General features: G+C 32.3%; 1 protein-coding gene across 1 annotated transcript in view; it reads left to right on the top strand.

The window, feature by feature from the left end:
* Positions 1-17974, top strand: part of LOC145313489 (uncharacterized) — a 55337-nt gene extending 37363 nt beyond the window's left edge. Inside the window, exons 13-43 of the mRNA XM_080152924.1 lie at positions 350-479; positions 853-935; positions 1200-1295; positions 1625-1770; positions 1998-2065; positions 2332-2447; positions 2771-2965; positions 3238-3445; positions 4986-5060; positions 5556-5629; positions 5811-5895; positions 6144-6281; positions 6596-6713; positions 7142-7239; positions 7476-7524; positions 7826-7914; positions 8389-8481; positions 8898-9011; positions 9389-9503; positions 11063-11131; positions 11446-11745; positions 12013-12147; positions 12460-12740; positions 12943-13093; positions 13328-13393; positions 13619-13935; positions 14205-14343; positions 14707-14789; positions 16202-16483; positions 16573-16648; positions 16773-17974. Of these exons, the coding sequence (XP_080009050.1) occupies positions 350-479; positions 853-935; positions 1200-1295; positions 1625-1770; positions 1998-2065; positions 2332-2447; positions 2771-2965; positions 3238-3445; positions 4986-5060; positions 5556-5629; positions 5811-5895; positions 6144-6281; positions 6596-6713; positions 7142-7239; positions 7476-7524; positions 7826-7914; positions 8389-8481; positions 8898-9011; positions 9389-9503; positions 11063-11131; positions 11446-11745; positions 12013-12147; positions 12460-12740; positions 12943-13093; positions 13328-13393; positions 13619-13935; positions 14205-14343; positions 14707-14789; positions 16202-16483; positions 16573-16648; positions 16773-16894 (4111 nt within the window). The 3' untranslated portion in view covers positions 16895-17974. The remainder of the gene's footprint in view (positions 1-349; positions 480-852; positions 936-1199; positions 1296-1624; positions 1771-1997; positions 2066-2331; positions 2448-2770; positions 2966-3237; positions 3446-4985; positions 5061-5555; positions 5630-5810; positions 5896-6143; positions 6282-6595; positions 6714-7141; positions 7240-7475; positions 7525-7825; positions 7915-8388; positions 8482-8897; positions 9012-9388; positions 9504-11062; positions 11132-11445; positions 11746-12012; positions 12148-12459; positions 12741-12942; positions 13094-13327; positions 13394-13618; positions 13936-14204; positions 14344-14706; positions 14790-16201; positions 16484-16572; positions 16649-16772) is intronic.
* The last annotated feature ends 77 nt before the right edge of the window (positions 17975-18051 follow it).

Here is an 18051-nt window from a genome sequence, read left to right as displayed (position 1 = left end):
GTTGTAAGTAAAAAGATACATAATAAAATACCTATTAAGTCATAGTACCTAAATAAGAACATTTAGTATATTTCAATAACAGTGGAAACATGCAATAAAAAACGGCAGTGATGCATTATAAAATACTTTATTTTAATGACCATTTTCATTTCAATATTGCAGTTAGAATATTCATCTTTATAGCAATATTTATAAGGACGGTGGGTAATATTAATGAAGGTGATCTTTTGAATAACTTCATAACTGTGAAATGATAATACGTAAAAATTCCAAATAAGTATTGAAAAAATAACATTGTTCTATTTTAGGATTATCTTAAAAAAAGTTTGAATTTGATAATTTTTCTTAGAGTTAAACAACTGGGTATCAACTTCCGTCACTGGGCAAGTATAACAGGATTTGATGATGAGAAAAATGGAACCTTTCCGCCCCATGCCTTCCCTATTCTACTCATTTTCTTTTTACAACAACTAGAACAGGTTAGTGGTTTAAATATTTTAACCTTGGAAGGTTTATAACTGTTTTGGGTGAGGGTACCACCACCTTTTCAAGAGATATCGCCCCTAGAAAATAAATACGGAAAAATATTTTAAATACGACTTACTGGACTCCCCTTGGTATTAGGGAGCCGAAACTTTTTCTTTTTAAAACTATAGATATTACAAAGGAGGGAGGGTGGGGAGTCGACTACCCCCCCCCCCCCCCCCCCCCCCCCCCGACCTCAAGGGCCTCTAGGGGCGTAGCCGATTGTATTGTATAAAATAGTTTATTTGGATTTATCATTACAACTCCAAAATAATAAAGGCTTCAATATAAATAAAAATTAAAATCTATAAATATATCTTTATTTAGCCTGTTTTGCCCTGTATTCACGAAGACTTTATTACACAAGAAGAAAATGTCAAGAGCTACAACCCAGATTATGATAAACTAAAGTAAGTTTGTGTTATTTTATTATGAAGTTAAATTATTGCCCAAAAAATACACAGATATAGGTATTGTTTCAAGACATCTTTGCGGAATTCAATAAACTTTTATTACCCTTTACTCTAAATAAGGTCATTTACTTACATTTTTACTTCTGTTTATCTTCTCTTTTTTTCTATCATTATTTTTGTCTTTCGGGTTTTTAAACCTTTACCTAATATCCTTGGACATAATTTTTGTATTATTTCAATTTATACAATCATTATTATCAGGGAATGGAAGAGCGAAAATACTGAAAGTATTGCTCAGCTATGGATTCAACTGTTTAACTTTTATGGACTGAACCCTGTGCATGTTGTTAGCATTAGGTATGTAAATTATACAAGTTTGTGTTGTTTTCTTTATTCTATATTTTCTAAGACATGCAAATATAGCTTAAAACTATCAATCATTCGTAGATGAGCCATGGCATTTCTCTTTATCATACTGTTTTTTATTTAACTTAAGCATAAGTATCTTTGTACACAACACTTATGTTATAATTGTGCTTTGTTTTACCTTATTTATGTTTATTATTTATGTTTTATACAAATACTAAAACTTTTGTCAAATGGTTAAAAATAGTTTTAATACTCAAAGTCAACACAAAATGTTTTTTTTTTATTTTGTTTTTGTCTAAATGATGTAAATTTATTAGGAGTACTAAGATAAGAACTCATGAGAACATGGGTTGGAAATCTAAGAAGTTGGCAATAGAGGATCCATTCTCTCCCAAGAGGAATCTGGCCAGCGCTGTACTACACTCCAATATTTTCTCTTACATTGACGTGGCTTTTAAATCAGGTAAAATTCTATTTCAGAACATTCGGTAACACAAAAAAAATTTTAATAAAATTTAATTCATGATTATCAAAAAAGTACCTAAAGGAAAAATGATGTTCATATGTAAGTAATCTCCACATTAATAACCATTACAATACATGGCTATTATCTGTGTCATCCTTTAAATGCCATCATGCTATTGTTACCTATATATAACCTTCTAAAAATTATGTTTTATTTCTTTATAGCATTGTTGTATTTTGGAACCATCCAAACCTGTCACGGACCAGTTGTCACGAAGATTCTCCCTGACCAGGTTATTTTTTTTTAAGAATAACTTTATTATTACTACATGCATCTGTTGATAAGTATGTATGCACAAGTTGATACCAAGATTTTGCCCTTTTTTAGTGATTGGTGATGAAATTTGGTTTGCCTTTAATATTAAGCTACCAGTAGCTGAATATTTAGGGAATGATGATATTATCATCCATTGTTTTACCTAACCTACATACTTAAAAATAACACAATAATCGTCTTAGTTGCAAGGATAATATTCGACGTAACTGTGTATGTCCCTAGGATGAAGAGGTAGAGAAAGATGGCATACCCGAATGGACTTTGGAGTCTTGGCTGGCGGCTAAGGGCACGCAGTTGACTACTAAACAGCTAAAGATTGCATCTTCCTTGGTTCCTAAGTAAGTTCATTTTCTTTAAACAGTATTTCAAAGTGAATCCTAGATAGTATAATGAAAACTCAAGAATAGGGAAAAAATTTAAAATGAACAATTTTGTCTTTATGTCTCCTTAAAATGTTTAGCAAAAGTTTAATTTTTATTTCATTAACCAACCCTAGTGTCTATGACCAGACCATACAAATTACAGATAAGTTAAACTAAATGATAATAAAGTATTAATTGATTGTATTTGAATATTTTTAAAATCTGCTATGATATGCTTAAAATAGTATATACATAAAATTAATTTGGAAGGTAAAGTTTTTATTATATGAAATATTTAGGAACATGGTATCATTCTCATATGACAGCGAGAACCTTCTGGAGGGATGTGTCATGGTCGACTTCTGTTCTGTGTGTATTACTGAGGGTCACAAGGCAGAGGCTTGTCCTTGTGAAATTATGCCTCTCATTAAACCTCTTCCTGCCCAGAATAAACAATATTTGCAAATGTTGGAGCAAATGTTTCATAGAATCAAGTAAGTTTATGATTATTTCAGCTCTTATGTAATTCACTTAAGTGTTTTTGCACAAAAAGTTTGCAACCACTTGGAAAAATTTTAAGTCTCTCCAATAATGTGATGAGCTCGTCCTCTATGAGATATTCTGTAATTTTTTATAGATAAATAGTTGTTTGACTTTTCTTTATACAATTTATATTCTATTTTTTGCTACTTTGTATGTTGTTACTGTAAGTCTCAAATCAATCTTGTTTTTGTTTAATTAGGTTAAAGTTAGTTTTTTCCTTTAGAATGAGATTGTTACCAACTGAAGAAGAGCTGCGCAAGCGAGACCTAATCATGCGAGATCTTAATGGATTTATCAGCCGTCAGTTTGGCAACGCTGTGCTAACCCTGTTCGGGTCATGTGCCAACGGGTTCGCAACCCATAGGTCCGACTTGGACATCTCTTTGACCTTCTCGGATAAGGAGTTTGTTGAAGAGATTGATACTATTAAAGTAAGGGTTTGCCTTTATTATTATTATACTTAGTAATTAAAGACTATTACAAAAATTTTATTGAGTGTTAGCATGTAATGTTGTAGGTTTCTTATAAACCAAATGCAATTAATACTTTTTTAAAAGCGAAGCTTTTCTATAATTAGGGTCCGTCCGTCCGTACTTCCGTCCGTCCGTAACGGATAGCTTTTTTCGCTAATTTAGGCATGTTAGAATTGTCCTATTGATTTTAAACTTTGCATGGTGATTCCTGTAGTAGTTAAGTACGATTTAGAAAGCGTAGCAACTCTATAATCATTACCAGGATGTCCGTACGTCCATTTTAAACATGTTGATTTTTTTACTTTTTTAACAACAAATTTTTATTTGATCTAATAATCCGATTGATCTGATTTTTGGTATACTGATTCTTGGGACAACAAAGTACAATATTATAAGCGAAGCAACTCTATAATCAAGTCCTAAAAATGTAAGTATGTCCATAAACATTATTCTGTATCAAGCAGTTTTTCAACAATTTTACTTACCTGCCTGATAACCTCGGGTGAGGTGGTGATCTTCCTGGACTGCACAGCCAACTTGAGGTCCGTCACCTCATACCTCATCTTCTCCACCTTCCTCGCTCTCTCTCCCTTTCCTATCTCAGTATAGCTTACAGTATATACAGTATTTACCTAAATAAATATGTATATATATTTACATTATGGTTGCTAATACTTATTCAAAGTAGCTAAATCTCTTGGTTCTCTTGAAGAATTTTACCAAATCCCTCAAATTGAGTTCCCAAAAGTGTTTAGCTAATAGGATATTATTACCGAAGATGTTTACCCTTATTTGATTGTATTTGGGACAATTTCCTAAGATGTGTTCAATAGATTCAATGGGGTCATTGTAATGTTCACATGCTTTTGTGTCAGCAAACCCCATCTCTTTGAGGTGTTTGTTAACACATGCATGTCCTGTTAGAATTTGAGTTATGTACATGACATCTCTTCTTGTCCAATTTTGGATAAAATTCCAGGCTTTATTACGTATGCTGGGTAGCATCATTTTAGTCTGCCTGCAGTCTGATTTTTTCTTCCTGGTTTGCCATTTTTTCTGGAGTTCACTTAGGCCCCATTCCTTAATAGTAGAATTAATGTACGTTAGCGACACAGGTAAGTATAGTTTTGGCCTGGTCCTATAGCTGTCGCCTCCATAGGAACCTAGCTTGGCAAGTCTGTCCGCCACCTAGTTGCAAAGGTGGCCGACATGACTTGGTATCCAGTTTACATTAACAATTTTACTTACAATTTTGCTTCGACATTTTTACATTTATATTCTGACTATTCAGTTCTGACACTATACAAGTGTTAGTGTCCGTTTGTCCTACCGTTTCAGTGCTTCGCTTTTATGGATGTTGTCATCCTTGTTTAAGGAAGAATTTTTAGTATGACATTTGATGGATAGCAACACTGAACGAAGATTATAGTAATAATTAAAGAATTATAGGTACTTGACATGTTGCCTTTACTTTTAACCATTTTTATTTTTATTTTAGATTATTGAAGAGTTAGGAAAGAAGATTAAAAGAATGGTTGGAGTTAAGAACGTTCAATCAATTACTTCCGCTAAGGTAAAGATAATTTCTGAAACTTGTTCAAAGGAGTAAGGGAGTAGGGGGGGGGGGGATAATTCTTTCATATATATGCCAAAATTACCTATGCTAAATTACGCCAACTAATATATGTAGAAATCGTTACATTGGCCGCCTGATTTAGCCTTAACCCTTCTTATAAATTAGTTTTTTATTTAAGAATCTTAAACATCCCCAAAAACAAAACAAAATAATCTTAATAAGCAGCTACGCTCTCAGAGGCCTCTAGGGACACGTTAAAGAGGGGGATGGAGATTGACCGTCCACTTTCAATTTAGTTTTAAAAAGAGAGTAGGTATTTTTGGTGGGTGGATGCAATTTTAACTTGGATGATTTCTATTTGGTAGGGTGAAGGTTATCACTCAAAATAGTAAAAAAAACCTATGAGAGAGATATTTTGGTACAGACAGACATCTAACTTTTTACTTTGCATAAGCATAAAAAGTTCACCTTTTAAAGTTATTTTTTGTTAAGGTACCAATTGTAAAGTTATGGTATGATCAGTTGAATGTTGAAGCTGACATCAGTCTTTACAATATCTTAGCCAGGTAACAATTTATTACCTAGTTTACTTAATAACTCTAAAGATCTAGGTAGTTTTATCGTTTTTTTCAGTGATTATTGAATTTTTTTATAATATCTTTTCTTATAAATATATATTAGACAGGGTCGATTGTGAACAAAAAAAATTACAAATTATAATATACCTATGTATTATTTTATTACTAGGGAGAATACAGATATGATAAGACTGTATTCACAATTGGATACTAGATTTGCTACCCTGGGCTATATTGTCAAGCATTTTGCTAAGGTAAGTTTATTTTATATGCTGAATTTCAGAGATATTTTGATATTTTAAAAAAAATCTTTATGACATTAAAAAACTTTTAGTAAATAACAACAAAGATTTTAATTAGGATGATGTGTTCTTAAATAAATCAAATAAAAGAAATTTTGACCTATTTTATTCCTTAAATACCTACCTAATCAAAAACCTTTCCTATATATATTTTTGAAAAAACTTGTAGACAAGAAGTTTTAAAGCAAAACTCTTGATAGGAATGTGATATTGGAGATGCAAGCAAGCAGACCTTGTCAAGCTATGCCTACATGCTGATGATGATTCATTTTCTACAACAAATATCTCCACCTGTCCTCCCTGTGCTTCAGGAGATGTATGAAGGTGAACAGCCGGAGGTGAGTTGTTCAGGTTAAGTTCTGTAAAGAGTTTGCTTTTAGTATTTTTAATTTAACTAGCGGATACGCCCCTAGAGGCCTCGAAGGGAACTAGCTCCTTCCCAGGACTTATAAGAAGCTTCTCTGTAATTGAGAACCACAATAGTTCAGCGGTTAACGAGATCCTTTGGTACAAACAAATAAACAGACAGATAGACTGACATCCTGTTACTTTATTATAAGGAATTTAATTTAAAGAAAATTTGTATATTTAGGGTTTCAGTAAAATTAAATAAATAATAAATAAAGAGAAATAAACATACTAATTTTTTTAGAACATTGTTGAAGGGTGGAACGCCTGGTATCAGAAGGACAAGAAAAAGATTAATTGGTGCAGCGCAAATAAACTATCTACAGCTGAATTGTGGATTAAGTTTCTGGATTTCTATGCAGGTATTACTTTTTTTCTAATATGACTTAGAAACCGATTAATATCCGCTTAATTAGTGCTGGTTCTTAGCCATATTAAAACAGCATATACTATTGTACCTATCGTATTATACATAATTTTCCTGAATAATTTAATAAGAACCTAAAATCAATACCAGTTTTGTTGGCCCGGGCCTCTAGTCCCTTAGTCCAACAAACTTTAATTAATCTTAAAAATTTTTCTTTTAATATCTGCGGAAAACTGCACTAACACTTCTCTATTTACTCATTTTTTCTACTTCTGAAAGGAAGATGAATCATCCGAATCCGACAAATAAAGCAGTAATCAAATCTGTTGGCTATTTTGCTTTTTTTTGTTTTGGAACGAGAAAATAACTATTTATAATTTGAGAATTATTTCTATCCTGTGTAATGAATCGTGTTTGTTGTAGTTGAATGGAATGACGAAAAGTTGGTGGTGTCCATCCGTCAGCATAATCCCTTGACCAAATTTGAGAAAATGTGGAACTCTAAATGCATTGCCATTGAGGTAGGTTTTAAATTATGAAATTAATATACTGATCCTACCTGATAAGATAACAGAAGACTAATATTGATTTATAGCTCTGTATTTTATTTTAACTGTAGGTACTAAGAAATACTTTTGTTATACCATGTATGAAAAGAAATATTTATAATTTCATATTACTAGACTTAAGTAGTATGAGTTAGTCATAAAGTATAGAATCAATACTGTATCTCTAGCAATTTTATTCTTTTATTTAGGATCCATTTGATTTGAGCCACAACTTGGGTTCTGGTGTTAGAAGACGAAGTGAGTTGTATTTTATTAATTTTAATGGCATTAAAGTTTGTTGTCTTTATAAGTACTAAGTAGATACCTAGTGAAAATAGCACATGTTTTACCATAAAAACAAAAGTTAAGATTTTATTATTGATAAATTATGGTGTTTAATTTTTCTTAATGCTTAACTTTGCCTCTTTTATTCTTGAAACTTTATGTATTTTTTGAAAATTAATATCCAAGATTGAAAGGTTTAAGACAACGAATGAGATAAAACAATAATATCATATCAATGTCCCCTCCCTCCTTTTTAATATCCAAATAATTTCAGTGTATCTGTACATCAAGAGAACATTCATTATTGCAAGAAACTTGTTTGGTAATCCTAAGAAGAATTCTTATAGACGAGATTATCCAGAGGTAAATAATATAAAACTGTCAATAAGTAGCGCAGCAAGAAGCCTTTTGGTGTTTTTATACAGATGTAAAAAATTTTATCAAAAAGGACAATACTGTTCGTTCATTAGAAGAAAAAGCCTGTTTCCATGTTATCGAGACGTAAATATTATTTGATAAATACAATACTTTTTAAAATTATATTAACAAGACTATTTTTTGTAATTATTGCGGTTTTATGTAGATAGACCTGTTTTCAACAAATAGAAAAAAATATGCTGTGAATTATTTTTTTCTGTATTCACCAACCTAGTCAAAATGTAAATTAATCCTAAAAATGTTATTATTGTTGGAAATTGCTCTAAATTTTTACTTTTCCACAATACTAACAAAATGTAAAGTCTATACATTACAATACATATGCCAAAGGATTATTATGAGATTAAAAAGAAAATATGCATGTTCGGTAACTTTTCAGTAACAATCTTGTATTTTTAGGATGTGTTCTTCAACAGAAATTTGCTGACAGACGGTCCCAAGCCAGTGGACCGCGGTTGTCGCATGTGCGGCAAAATCGGTCATATCATTAAGGCACAGAATATTATTTATTAGAACAGAGATCTATGGATTTTTATATTTAATAAACAAAAAAGGTTTTCCACGAAACAAATGTTTACAAAGATTAGGTAAGGGAATAGTTTTTTTTTCGTCGGTATGCCTCGATAATGCACCTAGTTTTCTTTTCCAAAGTAACAAGTTTAGAAAAAAAAACCCAACTAATTTCACCTTAAAGATGAACTTTAAACATAGATATTCCTTAGTGAGAATGAAGAAAAAGAAACACTAGAGGTACTAGAAAGTGTTTGCAATAAAGAAAAGATAAAAATTATTGTCTTGATTTGTATCATATTTTGATTTACGTAAACATCAATTTAAACCTTCTTCCAAAGGTGGTTGAACTACTTGTTACTGTTTTTTTTTATTTGAATTATGTTCTGTGTGTGAAGGAATGCCCACAACGTCGTCGTGCGTGCAGATTGTGTAAAGAGGTTGGACATCTGGCTAAGAACTGCCCAGAAAGAAATTCTGTAGATGCGAAGCAGCGCAGCCAATCAGAAAGGGTAAGACTAATTAGTTTTTTATACCTATATTTAATCTGCGACAGACTTGTTCATGATTATTAACTTAATGATAGGCTGCAAAAAAAGATAAGTATTATTAAGAACTTATCCCTCTTGATAAACAAAAATGACGATTCCTATTCAACTTTATTATAAATAGACAAACAGCATGCTATAGCAAATTGATATTTAATTGATATGCATTAAAACTTATTTCAATCATGATTATTGTATAGAAATAAACGAACTCTAGGTATAAAGCCTTTTTCCACGATTATAGGCATTTAAAATCAAGGAAATTGAGTAAGAATTGTTTTTCTTTATAATCATGTATTATCTCTGAGTTATTTATTGCTTATTATGACTTTTATATTTAGAATGATAGTGAGCTAGACCGCATCACCAACTGGCGTGACCGCAGCCGTTCCGAGGCAACACCCGCCGCCCGCGACCGCACAAGATCCGAAGCATCACAGGTCGAGTCTGACGAAGGTAAGAAGAACCTTAAAAAGAAGAAAAGACGCGGCAAAAAAAAGTCCCAACAAGAAAAAGAGTCACTTGCACTTGCGCGGCAAGATCAGGAGTCGCAGTCAGTAGTACTTGCTTCCCCGAATAGCAAGGTTAAACTTCAAGTTGAGATGGATGGCAGCATCACTCTTCTTGATAATAATCCTGTTTATTCTTCTTCTGATGATGTCATTATTGAGACAACAACTGAAATTGATTTGTCTGCTACTGTCAACATTGAGAGTGGAAAGACAGCCAAGAAAAAGGAGAAAGCTAAAAATTCTAAAGAGCTAAAGTCCGATAAGACTGAAAAGAAGGAGAAAAAGGCCGAAAAGACTGAAAAAGCTCAGGATAAGACCAAGAAAATGACTAAAAAGGAAAAGGGGGAGAAAGTAAAATTAGTAGAATCTATCCATGTTGTGAAAGTAAAGAAAAGAGTTGTTGAGTTTAATTATAATTCAGTTGAAAAAGTTGTTGGTGTTTATGATTATTTTTCTAGTATTCGAATTAAACATTGATCTGAAATCAAAGTAACAATGACACGTATATAAAAAATGTTTAGATGATAATCTAATGCATATTATGTTAGCCTTCAGGTCAAGCCTAATAAACTTTTATTTCATTAATCTAAGGGACTTTAACCCTGTGGGGTGGGGCCAATTTAGATATTTCCCAAATGTTTCATCACATAATTGCTTTATTTGAGGGGAACACGGCTCCACCGCTTGCAAAATTTATGGCAATAAATGCATTTTTTACATGCTTGTCAATGTCACACTTACAAGATTACTTGAGATTGTCCTACATATACTGGTGCATGATGTATTTTGTAAAATTTTTATTTAGACTTCTATTTTGTTAAAATGATGGCCTTTAAATTCTTGTTATTTGAGTAGTTTAATAAATTATTGTTTGTAGATAATAGAATTGTATTAGATTTTAAATTGATGCTACAGTGATTGATTATATGAATAAATGTTCTTTTCTTCTAATTTCTACAAATTGTACAAATAGGTACTTATCATGCCTGATTCTAAATTCATTGTAGGCTTTCAATTAGTATTAAATAGTTTACTGTCAATATTAATTTATTCTAAATTGAGGTTATTGCTAAGGATAAAGATTCTTGAAAACTTACCTTTAGAAGATTTTTTCTGCCTCATCCCCTGGCTTTGTAAACGCAGTAAATTCAAACACATCGTTCATAGATATATACCAATTGATTGCTTGTTTTTATGTATGTGCTAAAAATGGATTTATTATGACTTGAATCTTAAACCAGATTATCAAGAACTCTAATTAAGAGAAAATTGTAGCTGGCCAAATAATAATACCCCCATCCACCCAATTTTCCCCATCCCCTCGATTCTACTGTATGAACGAACTGACCAATAAGTGATTTTACTTTCTTTATTCTCTTAAATTAAGTAATTTGTATTCCTGATAACATTTTTTTTGTTTCCAGAATCTTTTCCTTAACCCTGACTGATATTTAGTTAATCGATTGGTCTAAATTGATTCGTTATTGATAATATTTTTTTCAGGTGAGAATGGTTACTATGAAGAGTCTGGAGAGGATGGGGGCGCAGCCAATTCCCCCTTCTCAACTCCAGGTATGATTAGTAATAATTTGACTAGTGACTAGCTTATAATATATATACGTCAAGAAGTTTATTGGTTTAAGTGTCGGTTAAACCACGTCAAACTTTAATATATAACGGATTTCACACTATGATATAACACTCATATTGCATCAATTAGAAGAGTATGAAAATGAATGACAGTTATAGAGTGTTGGACGTTCGCTGTACGATGGGTCACATGATCTTGCAATTAATAAAACAAGATCAGTTTTAGGTTACGAAAGGATATTCTTTATATACCTACAGTCTGTGTGTTGCCTTTGGTATGATTTTATATTGTCTAGGTCATCCAGGGAACAGATTTTCCAAGCCCAGAAAGATCAGTACTTCTGACAGTGTTGGTAAACAGAACAGACTGAGGCAGCTCTCTACTGGTGACGATAGAAATAATAGGACTCCGCCGCGAGGATTTGGCGGTCCAACAACACCCCAATACAAACAGGGGACTCCGAATAACCAGCGGACAAATGTGTTCCAAAGTCCACCACCGCTGCCCCCTGGAAGCGCAGGCAGAATGCCTCCAACACGAGGCATGGTCGCTCAAACTACGGTCCCGCCTCCGCCGGTTGGATTTCCGCCTAGAGGTAATTCCATTAAAAGTTAACATTTTTTTTTTATTGTACAACTCTAGAATATGTGCAGTCAACGGTTTCTCTATGCGCATAGTAAACAATAACAAATGGTTTACTAATTCTTTTTAAAACAATTTACTTTATGTTTTCTAGATTATATCTTCCTTACTGATTTTTAAATGTTAAAAATATTGTTAGCTTGTTATTGATAAGCTAGAAATAGACCTAATTGTTAATTAAAATACAAGATAAGCTTCTTTTCAAAATTATCGTTTTAAGGTATGGTTGGTCCGGACCATCCTTTGCCAGGAAGACCTCTGCATGGAGTGTTACCACCACCCCCACCTCAACAACAAAACCATGACAATAAACTGATGCAACTTTTAGCACAGCTTCAACAAGGTGGCACTGGAGGTAGGAAATATTTTCAGAAATGCAAATAACTCCTAGGAACTCATTAAACATTTTAAAGTTTTTTTTGTCAATACCATTGTAGATCTTAAATTTTTTATTTATTTAGCCATAGGTATATAACAGAAACCAAGTATATCAATTAAAATTTGCCTTACATTAATGATAGAAGGTGCTTAACATCACTTGCCATTGTTCGTATATAGTCCCCTTTTATGTGTGAAATCTGTCTTTTGATTGAAAAAGAGATTTGTGTATTCATTTTTAATGTGCTATTTTTATCATTCTGGTTGAATAATGTTTCTTTTCTTTTAGGTAACAATGTTGGTCCTGGTCTAGGTCCACAACAGCAGGGACAAATGCCCGACTTGGCACAGCTGTTGAAAGGTCAGGGAAGACCACCTCCACAACATCCCCAACCCCAACAGATGCCAATTGGTGGACCACTGCAGAATATCCTGCAACAGCCGCCGCCTGTTCCGAACAGAGGAGTTAGTCCAGGCAAACAGCCGGATCCTTCACAATTTCCAGCTGCTTTGCATCACCTGCTCAAGCTTGGTGCAACTATGCCTCCAATGAATAAACAACCAAATCAGGTTAAATTTATTTATTGTACCTAATTAAATAAATCTTTCAAAAATATGAAAAGGGGAGGTTTAAAGAGAATTTGGAGTTCTTAGTCATATTATTATTTATACCTATAACAAGTCAGGATGACTTGATCTCTATTTAAAAAGTTTAATCCAATTAAGTATATTTATACATATTTTTAATCTAATAGGTATTATTTAAAAATAGGAAGAGAAATTTGCCCCAAGAAGTATGCACGAGAAATCAGCTACTCCTGCTATTGACATAACAGCTTTAGCAGCCAGGACTGGTGTGTCAGTTGGTAAAAAGCTGCCAACAGCTGCTATTAATGCGGAGGATCTTGAGAAGAGCATGCTAGGTATACCTACCTAACTATAGAATTTATAATCAACGTGTTTAAGAAAGATCTGTTATTTAAATTCTACTAACTTATTTCAGCTATTTACAGCTATAAATATATTTTTTTTATAAACTGTTATAAAATTGAATTTTCAAGTAAGGCATGCTTTTTATGACCTATATTTTTTAAAAAAAACTTTCTAAGTAAGGCAATAAATATAAAACAGTTCTGTAGGTAACTGTGATAAAATAGGCGAATCTGAACGTAATAGAGATGACAGAGATAGAACTCCTGTGCCCCAAAATCAGCCACCAATAGGTAGGACATTTTTATTTCCAGGTGTTATTAATTTTATAAAGATAATTAGTTAGTGAAATGTTTTTTTTTTAAATAAGAAGGTATATTTGGATAAGATTTTCCATTAAACTAATTGATAATTGTGATATCTTGATGCCTGTTGGCGAATATACTATCAACAATATTTTTAATTTTAATTGAAATATTATTATCCGTTCGTAACTTACGTATTGACTTCTTTTTAAGGTCAAATTCCATCATTTGGCCTTGCACCAGGAGGCAGTGTAGGCGGTCAACCGTCGTCCAAGCCGCCTCCAGGTTTTGATCGCGGAAACTCTTCTCCCATAATGACCGGCGGCGGCGGTCTGCCAACCCCATTTATGGATATTAACCAGATGAATTTGCTGCAACACCTGCATGCGCAGCAGGCTGCATTTGCGGCTCAACAAGCGGCGGTTTCGACTGCCAGCGGCGGCAACCCAATGATGTTTCCGTTCTTGCCAAGTATGGGGATGGGTTTTCAGGGTATGGATCCAAGATTTCAACATATGCCGCAAGTTGGGGTAAGATTATTTTCTTTTCACATGGATGGAAATTACAATTCTAATGATAATTTTAGAACAGTAGCATTTTGATACTTGTAAAGTAATCTATTTAATATGAATATTGAGTAAATTACGTAATGATCTAATAATATAAATATTAACATAAATCTTAACATTCATTGGAATTAAAAATTTTCAACTATTATAGCAAATAGTTATGCACCATAGTTATCTTCATTTTAAATCCTTTTTCTGTAAATATTATCTTAGAAAATTATTTATTTCAGGGGCCAATGTTTGGAGGAATGCCAGGAATGTTTGGTCCCATAATGATGGGGGGTGGGGGAGAAGGTGCACCCCATGATTTAATAATGAACCAACAAAGACCAATTCAAGATCCTTTCCCTCCTATGAACGCTCTTCCAGGTATAAGAAGTAAAACAGAATAATAAATCTTTTTGTTGGCGTTGATTGATTTTTTTCCAATTTTTTTCATAATATGTGCCTATCTCTTTGCAACCAAAAAAGGAAAAAGTCTTACAACTAGGTTTGTTTTTATTAGTGAAGGACCAAATAGTATGCCCTCCATACTTATTACTTATGTCATAGAGTGATCAACACAGTTTAATTAAACATGTTATTTTTATTTGTTAAAACAATCTTCAGTTGGTTTAAAAATAAAAAGACATGATGCTTTTAAATGAGTAAAAATTATATAAGTAATACAGGCATGATATGGTATCAAACTTGCTTCTTTGAAATGATTTTTCATACTATTTGTAATTTTAGGATTAGGACCTCAGCCGCCTCTGCATATGAGAGGTGAGGGTAGAGAAGGTCAACATTTTAGTAACAGGGGCTCGCCTCAACAGGTAAATTAATAGATAGAACAAGGATGACAACATCCATAAGTAGCGAAGCACAAAAAATCGTCGATGGGAATACGTATAGGTAGATTTAAAAGGTTTTTACTAAAATCAAGAATAGATTTATTGAATAAAATAAACATGAAACCTTGTTTTATTTTGCATGATGACGATGGTCAAAGTAAATTATATTTAAGATGCTCATAACATTGGGAAAAATTATTTTGAAACTGATATTCCATAAAAGTTTGAAAATTGCATCAAAATAAACAAAGATGGGGAAATATGTAAAACAAATAAAAATAGCCAAAAACCTGATAAAAGGCAGTCTGGCCGTCATGGTTGTTTTATTAAAACGACAAAAAAATTAATTTTTAAATCCTTAACTTAAAAAATTTGGAAAATCGGACCATATACATTATACACTGAAGATATGGAAAAGTGTTAAAAATATAAAAATAGCCTAAAACCTGCCAAAAAGGCAGTCTGGCCGTCATGGTTATTTTGTATAAAAGACGGGAAATTTAATTTTGATATCTATAACTGAAAAATTTTGAAAATCGGACTATAAACACTGAAGATATGGAGAAAAATGTTAAATATATAAAAAACAGCCTAAAACCTGCTAAAGAGGCAGTCTGGCCGTCATGGTTGTTTTCTTTTAAAGACGGAAAATTTAATTTTGATATCTATAACTGAAAAAATTTTGAAAATCGAACCATAAACACTAAAGATATGGAGAAAAATGTGAAAAATATAAAAATAGCCTAAAACCTGCTAAAAAGGCAGTCTGGCCTTCATGGTTGTTCCTTTAAACGACGGGAAATTTAATTTTGATATCTGTAACTGAAAAATTTTTGAAAATCGGACCATAAACACTGAAGATATGGAGAAAAATGTGAAGAATATAAAAATAACCTAAAACCTGCTAAAAATCGGTCCGAACGCCAATGATGTTTTATAGTTAATTGTGCTCCTTAATGATGGGAATGTTGTCAAAAAATTTCAGCATTCTATCATTTATAGGAGCTGAGTAAATCCCATTTCTCCCATAGCGTTACGGACTGACTGACGGACGGACTGACTGACTGACGGACTGACTGACGGACGGACAAAGTGAATTATAGAGTAGCTTCGCTACTAAAAAGAAACAAAAATATTAAGTATAATTGAAAAGAAATCTACCAATTTGGGACAAGTAAATGCTAGATATCTAATGCTGAAATTTATGATTTAATACTTAATGATCAATGACAATCTAATTATATAACATTGATTTTCACCTTATTTTACGGTAAATAAGAAATATGTACGCTCTATAAAAAAAAAAAATCTTCAATTTTTAACGTATCTTTGGAAATGCAGTGATACAAGTTTTAGAGTTCCTTTCTTAGGAGCACTAAAAACATTATTTTTAGGGAGATATAAGAAGATCACCCGATATGATCCTTCCTCCTGCCAGGGCTGAAAACAACTCGCCTGATGGATCGATTCAAACTGCACCATCGCCACTTCCCACAGCAAATTCTCCCATGCAGGCAGCTACCCCGCCTCCAATAATGCTGGGCTGGGGTCAAAACCCGCTGTTCCCAATGCCTCTGTTATCTGGAATGGGTGGCGGGCTGGGAGGACCCCCACCAGGCATGGCCACGCCCCCAAGGCCGTTCCAAGGATTTGGCACTGGATTTTCACCATTCCAGGTAAAGTAAACTGAAAATTTTAAAAATTGTTTAAGTTTTTTTTATTAGGTATATACCTAAAGACATTTTAATTTTGATTTTTTTTATAGGCTCATCCATCAGGCTTCCAAAGCAGTGTCCTGTTTCCAGGTGACTTCCAGCATCCTCTAGCGGCCCAAGGTCCAGGTAAATATATAAAGCTTTTTCGAAGTCTTTATTATATATATCATAATATCATCACAATAATCTTAATTGATGAACAGAATAATTATAATTAGTACTGATCTTCTGAAAATTTTTTTTTAATTAGGTGGAGTTGGTCATCACCTTGGCCAGGAAGAACAACCAATAAGCCTGGACGAGTCAGGTCTTCCAAGCTCTCCACCAATCAACATCAAAGATTTCGATTTTGACAGCTTGGATCACCAGTAGACTTAATAAACATATTTAATCGGAAAAAAAATGACAAAAATAAAATTACCCGTTTTCGTTTTTGAAGAAATCTAAACATAAAAATTACTAATGGAATAGAAATCAAATTTCTTTTAAAAACAGTATGATATACAATAATGGAATGCTGAAATATAAGTTTAATTTAAAGGAGTTATTTACCAAAATCAGTTCTTAAATCTACTTCTGTCTTATTCTACTTTTAGTTTGATTAAAAAAATAAAACTCTCTGTTAATACTATTGATTATTTTCACAAATTTAGAAAAGGCAAAAATCTGTTAATATGTAAATACTTTGAAAAAGTATTAGTTATTGTTATCTTTAAAAAGTATGCATGAGTATTAAATTTCAATAAGTCTGTATATTAATTTTGTAATTTTTTTATATTTTCAATGTCCATTGTGTTTTCCTACAGTATTCATTCAAGTTCAAACTCAGGCTAAATTTTTTTTGTGATTTTTTGTGCAATTTTTTCTGTATTTTATGATACCCCCTCTAAACCATTGATACTTGAGCTGGTTGTTAATAAGTATGATGACTGAATGATGGACTTTTAGTTGGATTTTTTATTTGTAAACAGGAAAAGAGATATGGAATATGAAATATATCTTCTAGAACAAATTCATTTATAACTCTTTCTCTGTTTTTCAATTTGTTAAATTTATTCTTTACTATTCTGTTTTATATTTTTTATCCCTTTCCTTATTGTAACAGACCCTAAGGTTTGAAAATTATTATTTTTTTTTGTTGTTGTTTATGATTTTAATTTTGTGTAATCATTTGATTAATGTCATGTCAATTATGCAACTTTTTTACCCATTACTTCATATGTTCATGATATTATATTTTCTATGTACATATATAAACTTTGTATTTTAATGACATTTGGCCCAGTAACTAATTGGGACAAACCATATTGTATATAAATCACATCCATACATATACAGAACTATATATTAATCACCTTTGGACACAATAGATTTTTTTAAACTTCACAAAATTATGATATGGTTTTGGAACAATAAAAATTACCTACATATTTAATTTTTGGCAATTTCAGAGTGTTTGAAAAATGGCATTTGGTCTCTACAGCTTGCTAGGTATGTATTCAAAAAAAGATTCTGTTTATATTTCTGTC

Source organism: Acartia tonsa, chromosome 3 (assembly GCF_053477335.1).
Source record: "Acartia tonsa isolate MP-2025a chromosome 3, ASM5347733v1, whole genome shotgun sequence".
Classification (NCBI taxonomy): Eukaryota; Metazoa; Arthropoda; class Copepoda; order Calanoida; family Acartiidae; genus Acartia; species Acartia tonsa.
The sequence above is the reverse complement of the archived record's forward strand: the minus strand, read 5'-3'. Positions and strand labels throughout refer to the sequence as shown.